General features: G+C 37.0%; 2 protein-coding genes across 2 annotated transcripts; one reads left to right on the forward strand and one right to left on the reverse strand.

The window, feature by feature from the left end:
* Nucleotides 1-882: 882 nt before the first annotated feature.
* On the forward strand, nucleotides 883-2,377 carry LOC21399598 (zeatin O-xylosyltransferase). The gene has a single exon (XM_010091914.2). The coding sequence runs from the start codon at nucleotides 919-921 to the stop codon at nucleotides 2,374-2,376; it is 1,458 nt and encodes a 485-aa protein (XP_010090216.1). The 5' UTR covers nucleotides 883-918; the 3' UTR covers nucleotide 2,377.
* A 1,149-nt stretch (nucleotides 2,378-3,526) lies between these two features.
* Nucleotides 3,527-4,988, reverse strand: LOC112090374. The gene is made up of 4 exons (XM_024161535.1): nucleotides 4,467-4,988; nucleotides 4,308-4,370; nucleotides 4,139-4,241; nucleotides 3,527-4,035 (listed from the first exon to the last, which is right to left on the reverse strand). Exons 1-4 carry the CDS (start codon nucleotides 4,986-4,988, stop codon nucleotides 3,527-3,529), a joined length of 1,197 nt encoding a protein of 398 aa, XP_024017303.1.
* Between the last annotated feature and the right edge of the window lie 7,412 nt (nucleotides 4,989-12,400).

Below are 12,400 nucleotides of genomic sequence, written 5' to 3' on the forward strand. Positions count from 1 at the left end.
AATAAAACTCGAATTCTAAACTCGAATTAGCGAAACGAACGAGGCCTTCGGTGATTTGAGTTTTTAATTCGAGTTGAGATATGACTTTATGTGAGAGTTTTTTACTGTAGCAAAAAAATTAGATGACGTTTGGTTCATATATTCAGAATCATGATTTAGAACTATTATCAATTTACGTGTATTTTTTATGAGAGAAAATATTATAATAAATTATTAACCATGATTCGAATCATAACACGAATCCTTACTTTAAAAAGTATTTTGTTATAACAAAATTCAAAATTTAAATTTAATTTAATAAAATAAACGGGACGGTTGTAGAGTCCTTAATACTCTCATTTACTTAAGGTCAATTGACGGTGATGGAAAAACTTGTTAATCGCCAAGTGACTTTATTATATAAAAGTCAAGTATTTTAGATGGCGAGAGAAAAACTTGTCTAATCAATCACTGCTTCTATTTATTTATTGTTAATATCTTGACGATATTTTGTCAAAGATTCGGTTCTACTTTCGACGTAGAATACTGACAAGTTAACGGTCTTTGGTAAAGGTATTTGAGAATTAAACAAAGGTATATAAGTGCTCAACTTATTAATTTAGGTTTTTAATTTAAATTAAAATATAATTTTATATAAAAAAATTTATTTTAGTAAGAATTTAAATTAAAATGAATGTTTTTGAATATTTTTTATTGTAATAAAATTTAAATTTTAAATAAAATAAACCGAATTTAAAAACTCGTTATTTTTCATGAATTGGTATGTGATTTAAATTAAAACAAATATTATAATAAAAAAATTAAATTTAAATTTTTATTAGAGAAAATATTATAAATATGACTTGTGATGACTTGAATGTACCGTTGAAAAACAATCAAACTTGATATCTCAGCTACTAGAGCTAGTTTCATTCATCAATGGCGAACCAATCCCAAGAAAGCGTCCCTGAGAGACAATCTTCTTTTTCTTCTTCATCAGCTTCAGTAGTAGTAGTAGTAGTCCCCTTCCCAGCTCAGAGCCATCTAAACCAGCTCTTGCAACTCTCTCACATCATTTCATCACGCAAAATCCCAGTTCACTACGTTGGCTCTACACTCCACATTTCCCAGGTCAAATCCCGGGCAAATCAAGCACTAAACGGCACCAAAACATTAATCCAATTCCATGACTTCCCAATTCCCCATTTCCCATCTCCTCTCCCATACGACACCAAATTTGTTTCCCATCTCATGCCTTCCTTTGAAGCCTCTGTCAAGTACCTTCGCGAACCTTTCGCTAATCTTCTCACTTTGCTCTCCAAAACGGCAACAAGAGTTGTCATAATCCATGACCCTTTGATGACCTCTGTTGTTCAGGATTCTTCTACTTTGCCCAATACCGAGTCTTACCGTTTCCATTGCGCCTCTTCTTTTTACTATTTCGCTAGTCTACGCGATACCTTGGGAATACAAATCCGCCATGATGGTGATAATGACCCTAAAAATATTCCATCTTGTGAAAAGTCTTTAACTCCTGAGTTTGGAGCTTTTATAGGTTACCAAGTTCAGTTTATGAAGAAGATGAAGACGTCTGGACATCTCTATAACGCTTGCAGGCTGATCGAAAGCGATTTTCTTGACTTCATTTTGGAGAAGGCGAGAGAGAGTGATGAGGATGTGAAGTTGTGGGCAATTGGGCCATTGGAAACTGTGACGAGCTTCAAGAACAGATGGGGAAACAGAGTGGATAGTCAAGGCCAACACAAGTGTTTGGAGTGGCTTGACAAGCAAGAGAGAAACTCTGTGTTGTACATCTCTTTTGGGACAACAACTTTCATGAAAGATGAGCAGATTAGAGAATTGGCAATTGGGTTGGAGAAAAGTGGGGTGAAGTTTCTGTGGGTCTTGAGAGATGCAGACAAAGGAAATGTTTTTGATGAAGGTGAAGTTAGGAGGCCTCAACTTCCACAAGGGTTTGAGGAGAGAGTGAAAGAGAAGGGAATTGTGGTGAGAGACTGGGCGCCCCAATTGGAGATTTTAGGACACTCCTCAACTGGAGGGTTCATGAGTCATTGCGGGTGGAATTCGTGCGTGGAAAGTATAAGTCTTGGAGTGCCCATAGCAGCATGGCCAATGCATTCTGATCAACCCATGAATGCTGTGTTTATCACAAATGTACTCAAAGTTGGTGTTCTTGTGAGGGAATGGGCAAAAAAAGATGAGTTGGTGAGTTCATCGGTGATTGAGAAAGTCGTGAAGAGATTGATGAAATCGGAAGAAGGAGATGAGATGAGGAAAATGGCTGAGGAATTGGGTAATGAATTGAGAAAGGCTACTGATGAAGGTGGAGTTTCTCGCATGGAGTTGGATTCCTTCATTGCTCATATCACTAGATAGGTTTTTTTTTTTTTTTTTTTTAAGGTATTCAGTCATTGCTCATCTGTTTTTATCAGTTTAATCTCACTAGATAGTTAAGCCTAAAGAAAATCAGAGCTGATTATCTGGTTTGATAAGGAATTGGGGCATGCGAATAAAAGATTTTCAACGTTTTTTATGGTTATTTTTGTCATTATTGTTGCTGCTTTTTGCATTCAGGTTTATTTTTGTTGAATCAAAATGTATTTCTATGTTGTTTCTTGTGTTCTTCGTCAAATAGATACATACCATATATTTATATATATACACACACGGAGTCTTAAATATATATATATATATTTTTTTTTTTACAATATATAGATTTCATACATAGATATATTTATGTAATCTTTGTCAATTGACTCAAACCTATGAATCATCAACAACCAGAACACGTTGTCCTCCTTTAACAATTCAATTCCCGCAAACGAAAAGCAAGAATCACACCAGATGATTTATACCCTGAATATGAAGTAGACTCGGGTAAGAATTACAAATTACAGAGGAAATTTTTGAATTCAGATTTTACCTTAACAGTCATTCGCCTTTCAGTAAAAAACTAAAACCTGTAAATAAGAATATTTGGACGAATAAAAACTGACATTATGACATATGGTACCATTTCCAAAGTTGGCACAACACGTTTACAATTTTGACGCGCTAAACTGTGAAGATCATGGCTAGCTACAAGTGATGAGGAATAAGAGTGGACTTTGAGAAAAAGAAAGGGTAGGGTCCTTCACTTCGCCGATTATAATTTGTGATTTGAGTTGAGTACATAGATTGAAGTTATAATTCAAATTGGAATTAAAACTGAAATCAAAGTTAGTGTTTAGGAGTGCACATGGTGATTCAAACCTTCCTCTCAATTCAAGTTGTGAGTGTTCACTTCACCAATTTCACAATTCCAACCACCACCCCCATTCAAGTTGGGAAATGAAAAAAAAAATAAAAATAAAAACTGAAAAACACGGAAATTAAAGAAAAAAACGCATACTACCAATTCATAATAATGTCTGTATAATGTTATGCACAAAAATCCAAAATTGCATATCATTGAATTTGCGACTACAATCCAACATAACCTGTTACAAAACAAATATTTCATACATGATAACTGATACGTGTTTATTTAGCGATTGTTATTTCCACCATGAGCCTGCCATGTAGTTCTCGCTATTTTATCCCTCATAAGACCCATCTCCCTTCGACTCGCGGTGTTTCTTGGTCCTTCCATACTCCGATTTGGGTTATGATTTTGATTGACATCCTCATCCGTGTTCAAGGGGTCAATTTCACTTACCGGTACCCCATCTTGTAAGTATTGATTTATGAAGCTGTCATCATGTTGATACATGCGTATGAAGTCATGTATCACAGCACAAGCAATAGGTATTCTCGTTTGTTTCTGCATCGCGTAATTGTTGATTATCTTTAGAATGCAGAACCTCGCTTTCCACACCCCGAACGCCTGCTCGATGCAATTCCTAATCGATGAATGGGTGTAGTTAAATAACTCCCGCTCACTTCGAGGTCGACCTCGACGTGCCCTATACTCTTGCAAGTGGTACGTACAACCGCGATAAGGAGCTAGGAAACAACCTGTGTTTGCGTAACCGGAGTCTACTAAATAAAATTTTCCTACATGGTGGGAGCAAAAAATATTTTAGCAGACTTGTAGCAACTTTTCAAACCAACACAGATTCAAACTCAAATTATTACCCATTTTAAGATTTGTGTGTACCTGTTGGAGGGACATGGAATTTCTTTTCTGGCGTTTCATTTGTTGATTCAAGAACTCGTGCGTCGTGCGCGGAACCCTCCCTCCCGGCAAGCATATACGTGAACTTCATGTCGAAGGAACACACCCCTAAAATATTTTATGAGTTGAATCCCTTCCTATTTCTCCAGACCTCTGCATTTTCTGGCGGCGGTACACAGGGAACGTGCGTCCCATCGAGCGCGCCAACATAGTTCTACGACAAGTATAATGAACGTTATTAGGAATCTCAAAATATTGCGTTAACATAATGTTATATACGAACAAGAAAAAAATGAGAGATATGCCTTACATCGAACCAATGTCTGTACTTGCTCCGACTTGCTTCAATAAGTGGATCGATGCGGTTAAAGTCAGGTGGCTTAATAAAATCATGCCGCAGACGATATATGGCATTCAACACTACCATGAAGTACTTTGAAATTGTAGCCCCCAAGTGTTGCCATTGATGTTGTGTCTCTCTATTACTTTCGTTTTGGCAAACAATTGTCAAGAAAATGATCAATTGCTCATCAACACTCATATTTCTAGTACTCCTCAATAAATTTTTTTGTTCGAGTAACCAACTCAGTTTCCTAAAGCAATCGCTGCCCATCCTAATCTTATTGTATATTACCATCTCGTGTCCATTTAACAAATCACTTAGACGCTGCGTACATGTGTAGTGGCTATTATTCCTAGGAGTCGACAATGGATGTTCCAAGTATGCCGTATAGAATACCGCAGCATCGGCTACTCCAAGAATGTAGTCATCATCAGAGTCATATTTGGGTGGACCATTGTTATTTGGGTTTGATGGTCCGCCACTCCACATTCTGTCTGCCACAACAATTCACAATATACACACCAAAATTTGGTATATGAAATGAACAATGTTATATTATATAAAACTGTAATGGAAAAGTTTGGCATCAACAATCAATTTAGAAGTGCAGAAGCAATTATGCATAACATAAATGGAAGTTTTAAATCAAAGTCTACAATGCAACATGAAACACACTCACAAACTAAACACGATATCTAAAGTCGGTGTCAAATTGAAATGAAATAAAATCGTTTGTTGTAAGAAACCAGACAGTACATAGAATGAAATGGAAAAAGAAATTATGCTTAAAAAATGAACACTCAACTTAAATCTCATCACTTCCGGTTCCTCCAAAAGGGCCGGGTGGGGGTGGGAATTGGGGGTTCACGAAGAATGGTGGGAAATTTTGGAAGTTAGGAAGGGGTTGTTGGCCAGTAGGAGTAGGTTGTTGGAAGGATGGTTGTGGTGGGTTAAAATTAGAGGGTCCTTGGGGAAAAGGAGGCTGATGTTGTGCGTAGTTTTGGACCGGTGGTAAAAAATGTCCAGGCGAACCCATATATGGTGGAGCGGGGTTCATATAATATGAAAATTGTTGCTGCACGTTGGGTCCTGGATTATTTGGTATGGTTTTCAATGTTCTCAATGCGTAAAATAGCCTTTGACTCTCGTTCATGCCCAAGAACATCTCTTGACAATTAGGGTTCCAATTTATATACTCTATGAACAACACGCTTTGTTCATCGTCTAGTAACATCTCACTAATAACTGCCTGACACTTCTGGAGCGTTGTATGCCAGGATTCCATGCGCTGAGAAGCACCTGAACTTGTACCTCGACTATTATGTCGCTCATTCAGTCTAGTTGCAATACTTTTCAAAATAGATTTTTGCCTCGGGATCCACACCTCATGCTCTACTTCTGCTATTACGCTTCGATATATGTCGAGATGACGAGGCAATGTTCAGGGGACGAGTTGATGAGTTTAAAGCCCCTCTCATTGTGTTGACAAATACTTCCTCACCCTCCAAAGGTTGCAAATTGCCGCCTTCAACTTCTTGCTCCCCTACTAGCGGCTCAGACACATCACATTCCTCATCATTCTCATCCAACCCCGCTTCAAATGCACGCCTACTAGCAAACGCTTCATAGTAGAGCTCATAATTCTTGAGGGGATCCTTGCATGCACGCTTTGCCCACTTCTATGTCTGTTGAACACATAAAACAAATAAAGCAATCTCTAGTGGCCACAAACAAGTATAAAATGCAAAACACAAGATCCAAAAGGCCAACTTATGCATTTCCTTGAATTGAATTATGAAAGCCAAATCAACATTGATAAGGACTAAGCCACAATTAATGGGCAAGAGATAGCCCAGCCCCCCTAAGGCCCCCCAGCCCAACTAAGGCCCCCCAGCGTAAAAGGCCCAAGCGACCCCCCAGCCCCTAAGGCTCCCCAGTGCCTAAGGCCCCGCAGCCCCTAAGGCCTAAGACCCCCAGGCCCTAAGGTTCAAGCCCAGCCCTGTAGCCCCCCTAAGGCCCCTCAGCCCTTAAGGCCCAAGCCCCCAGCCCCACTAAGGAACTCCAGCCCCTTAGGCCCAAGCAAAGAACTTTTGCTAAATATAACTCAGAGCCTAAATTAAGTTTTTAAAAGAGGACCAAAATGCAAAGAAATGGTGTGTTTCTCTCCGGGATGATGTTTTCAAATGGTTCATTGTTCAGTTCTTTGTTGTTTGACTCATGTTAAATGTCATGAACAAAAAAGCATATAACAAAGGAAATTAGGGAGTAAGTATGCCATATACTAACCTCGCAGAAATCATTCCAATATTCGTCAATGCAAGTTGGGGTATTCTTGATTGGATCCCATCCTAGTCCGGTGTTTGTTCAGAGGGCGAGCTCCGCGTTGAATTTTCATTCCTTTGCCTCTTTAACGCGCCCTGGAGGAATAGGTGATAAAAAAAGTGGGGACAAATCTTTCGCCCATTGTTCCCAATCCGCCGATTCAAGTTAATGACCCCTGTTGTTTTTATTGTAGTCCGCAAGTTGCTTCAAAAGCGTAGTTTTTTGTTTCTCAGACCAATAGAAGGTCATGTCATCCTCACTCCGTCGCGGCATCTAATACATACAAGCAAGACCACCAACCACAAGAACAAAGTGACATATGCGACGACAAAGAAGAAAGAGGATTAAAGTACATAATCTTTTGATTTGCTCAGATTTGGTTATAATCATATCATTTCAGTTTCGGAGCATTATCCTCCTAGAATGGCACTTATGCTACCAAACCACATAGTAATAGGCTAGAGATTTAAAAGCATAGGTCATAATGCAATAACAAACGACAACACATGACATTCAATCCAAGAAAACCTAATTACATGCAGTAGCAACTGATAAATGCCAGAATCCAAAAGGATATCGCTACAACAAAACTGATATGCGAAGAAAATCATCACTGCCAATGTACTGAATCCAATAAGAACAAAGAGTTCATCTGCACAACAATGCAATGTCGAAAGAACTCACATATATGTGAAATATGTTATCCATAATTAACTTAAACTCTACTGCCAATGTACTAAATCCTTAATCTTTTTAGAAGTTTTGAATATTGGAAGCTTCTAAACCTTGCACACATTTCAAACATTGTGTGAAATGGCTTCCTGCCTTTCTTTGGTCTCATAGGTTTAATCATGTTTTTTTTTTTTTCTCTCAGTGAAGGACTTGGGGAGGGATATGCGGGACATAGCATTTGCAAGTGCACAGGGAAGCTTTTGGTGGAGGGCATAAATAAAAAAAGCAACAAAAATTTTGACAATAGCTATGTAAAGACAGGGGTAACTTATAGAACTCACAAACCTATTCATGTTGTCTTGCTCTGTTCCTATTCATGTGTAAGAAGCTTGGAGGGCCTTCACTAGTCTGGATTAGAACCCTCAAAGATAGGCTGGGCCCAAAACTTGTGCAAATCATTTTAATGGATTAGATCGAAGCTATGCAGAGAAACCTATTTATCCGGATTGTACAAAGTTCACAAAGCTATCCTCCTTGGTGTTTATTTAATTTAAAAGGTAGATATGGAGTGAGTGATAAGTGTTTTTCAAACTTACTTGTTTTTGGGAGAGTTATTATAAGAAGACAACGGGATGCCCTCTACGACATGAACTTATTAGAGATTGTTATGGTGGTAACATTTTTGGGCGTAAGGGGGATCACTAATCTTCTCATTAGATAGGTCAGATTTCCCCAATTTTACACTAATCTTTACTCACGGGATGTGGAACAAGTACATAAACCTTACAATCAGGTTGAGCATTTCCAATATGCCCTACGGACCATTCTTTTGTTTTGTTTTTTGGCATCCTTCTAGTTTATTTGTTAATTATTAATGACAGATTACTACAGAACAACATGCAATCTGTAGGGGTTATGAAGGCCTAGTTCACCGCCGAACTTTTGTTCCAATGTTCGCCTACAATCTCACAAATCGTGTGGCAAAGAGGGGAGGGCTTACCGTGTTCGATCCGGTGGAAGAACGAGTATAATCTTCCGTGAATAGCCCCAAACATGATTCTGATGGAGTACGGACAAATCTCCTCCGCCGTCTACAACCGGCACAATATCTCCACTTATGTAGAGGTTGAGATCGACGGTGGCAGAGACATCCACACAGAACAACGGCTAGCGGAGGACGTCGTGATTCTGATGAAGGAGCTATTTTCTCCTTTTTGGGCAAATTGGTTCACGGTGAGGAAAGGTTTCCTCGGTCAATAGAACAAGATCTGGCTCAAACGGAACAACTGTCTCAAACGAAACAAAGATCTGGCTCAAAGGGAATAAGATCTGGGTTGTAGCTTCACCGCGCGGGTTTAAGAACACGAATTAGGGAATCAAGGCTATAGATGATGGGAATGGACAGAGAAGAGAGAGCTTTCGGAGGAAGAGGGACGAAAACGGATGAACGAGACAAGAAAACGGTAAGGCGCGCAGAGAATCTGTAAAGTTGGGAGACAACTTTCACTGTAGCTTCGAGTTAAGGGAATTCAGGGGGTGGTTGAATTCCAATTCATGGGCATTAACTCGAATTGTGATTTGAATCACAATTCAGACAGGGTTAACCGAACACATATTTGGGCTGTGGACTTAACTTGAGTTGGGCTTACTCAAGTTGAGTCCACCAAACGAACACATAATTAATCTTAAAAATGATCCATGAGGTTTAACCTCAATCTTATTTTAATTTCTAACTTTTTAAACATCGCACGGTTAGTTTCTAGAGTTTTATTCCGTTTCAATTTCGGTTATTCTATTAGTTTCGTGTTAAATATTTACCAGAATTTGTAGAAATTATTGATTAAAATTAGAAACATATAAAGTTTAGAGACTAAACAATACAAAAAACTAAAAGTTAATTTCCACAGATTGACTCAAAATTTTAAATGTTTCTAATATTGGACTATAATTTATACATATTCTATTAAATTTTAACGTCTAGTTGATGTAATGATGGCAATTAAAATAAAATAAAATCTCATGAACCGTATATGCGATATTTGAAAAGTCAGGGACTAAAGTAGAATTGAGTTTAAATTTCACACATTATTTGTGAAATTAACCCAAAAATAAATATAAAAAATAAATTAGTTTGATGAGGATTGTTTTTTATTTGATTTTCCCTTAATTGTGTATGATTTTATGCATTTAATTAGTTTCCAGTTTTAATTTTGTAATTAGCGTATAAATAGGCAACACTATTATGGACAAGGCAGACTATGAATGATTATTGAAAAAAAAATCTCAATTGTTTCTCCCTCTTGATTTATGCTTCCTCTTCTCCCAATTTCTTCCTCAATCCCTAATTCCTATTCTGTTTCTCTCTCATTTTCTCGGATTCATCTTCTTTCTCTGCCCGATTTCCTTTTCTCCCCTTGTTCTACATCAATTGGCATTAGAGCCTGTTCATTTCCAATGCCGATGAAGTGATCTACAAGACTACATCTTGGCTGTTGGCGATGAAAGTGTAAATATGGCTCGAATTAGTATACAAATTGTGGAGTGGAGATTCTTAAAAAATAATAATAATAATAATAATATGATTCACCTTTAAATGGAGAAATGTTCAAAACTACTCTTTTATAAAAGTGATATTTCTATCGCTGACTTACTTAATCATAATTAACTATTTATTGAAATAGATATAGGAGAAATGTTAAATACAGATTCTCTTTAAGATGCTAACTTATTTACTTGACACATGTCATTTTGCATCTGCCATAGATCTAGGATTGTATTTTTTTAGTTGCAGGCAATTTTAGGGTTTCTTTGTTTTTTTTTTTTGGTGACAAAGCCCAAAATAAAAGTTATTACTTTAAGCCTGAAAAAGGAAGAATGACACTCTTGTAAATATGATTAAAAAGTGACTTGTTATTAGGTTTGTTTAGTTAATAAAATCAAAATGACACATGTTAAATAGAGTTCGGTAGCATCTCAAAGAGAGTTTGAAATAGTATTTGTATTTAGCATTCCTCTAAATAGAGTTACTTAAACAACTTAAACAAAAAGAACAATCACTAGTAAAAATTTGGTATTTAATGACCGTTAATAAGCGATTCATTAAATTTCTGTGGTATATAATGACAGTTTTTATCTGTCGTTAAAAATTACATTAGACGTCGGTTTTCTTAATAAATCGTCGACTAATCTTGACAATAATAGACTTGGCACGTATTTTAGACGACGGTTTTTTATAAAATTGTCGTCTAATGTTGAGATTTAATGATGGTTTATGTTCTTCCCAAATTAAAAAAATATTCATGCTATTGTTTTTGTCCCATAGGTTGGCCTATTAATCCCCTGTGTTATTAGCTTTTTTGCCACAATTCACAGAATTATTATAACCACAAAATAAAATATTAAATTCTAAAATAAAAATGAATTATAAATATTAAATAATACATCAATAAATGTAGTTTATGATTAATATTACAACAACATATTAATTAAATATTCATATAAATTACAGCAATATATAGTTTATGATTTTTTTCTCTTTCTATTATTTTCAACACATGTCTATTCAACATGTAACCCGACAAGGTTTAAATCATCATCATCAAACATATGAACTCGTCAATGGGTGCCAAGCCTCTATTCACCGATGGAATGTTGTTGCAATCATCATCATTCCCTTCTCCATCACGAATAGCTCTTGGCTTCATGTGAACAACTAAGGATAACCCCAAATCATTAGGATCGGTTGTATAGAAAACTTACTTTGCTTGCATTGCCATAATTAAAGGATCATTCTTGTAGCCCATTCTTCGAAAGTCTATCACTGTAGCACCATCACTATCAACCTTCACATAATTATTGTCAGCCCACTTACACATAAAAAGTTCCACTCGCAATCCACAATAGTCAAGTTCCCATATGTTCTTCACAAAACCATAGTAGATCATTGTTCCATATATGGGATTCTTGTCTTTTGCAAAAGAAATATGCATAACATCGACACAGAGACTAACACCACTATTTTAGACCAGGTGCTTCTCATTTCTCTCACGAGTATAGAAAAGTATGACGTGTATTTCATTACCGTCGACGAGGGTCCTCCGGCTAGCTTAAGCAAGTCTTCCGACACACCTTCATTTCCTGACTTGCGAACCTTAGAGTAAATGTGTATCCTTATCTACTCTCTAAATGTCCGGTTATGTTCATTTTACAATCACTTCTCATTTCTCCCTCCTTTTGGGTTTGTCGCCTTTATTTATTTTTTGTGGACCTCTATGTATGGTTCCACCTCATGAGCATTATGTAGCACGTAGAGACAAGCTTGTTCGCATGCTTCGCGAGGAACTAAGGAATGAATATTGACAAATTTACTTTTTGGCTCCATGTTTACCTTCTTTGGTAAACCAATTACTTCTGCGTTAGACAAGTACTCCGAGCAAAATTTCATAGCTTCTTCGGCTATGTAACTTTCCACGATGCAACCCTCTTGCCTATTTCGATTCATAACATAACCTTTTAGAATCTTCATGTACCTTTCTAAAGGGTACATCCACCTCAAGTACACTGGCCCGCAAAGCCTAGCTTCGCAGACTAAATGTACTATTAGATGAATCATGATGTTGAAGAATGATGGTGGAAAATGCTTCTCTAGCAAGCACAAGGTCATCACCAACTCCGATTGTAGTGTATTCAACGTCATTGGATCTACTACCTTGGAACATATAGAGTTGAAGAAGTAGCAAAACTTAGTAAGTGCAAATTTGATCTTATTTGTTAGATTCTCATGTAAAGCAAGTGTGAACAGTTGTTGCATCAAAGTATGACAATCATGTGTCTTCATGCCAATCAGCTTTAATTCTTTCACCGACACTAAGTTCTTGAAGTTTAATGAATTTGTTGGTTTCCGAATC

The sequence above is a fragment of the Morus notabilis genome, unplaced genomic scaffold, assembly GCF_000414095.1.
Source record: "Morus notabilis unplaced genomic scaffold, ASM41409v2 Scaffold305, whole genome shotgun sequence".
NCBI classification, from domain to species: domain Eukaryota; kingdom Viridiplantae; phylum Streptophyta; class Magnoliopsida; order Rosales; family Moraceae; genus Morus; species Morus notabilis.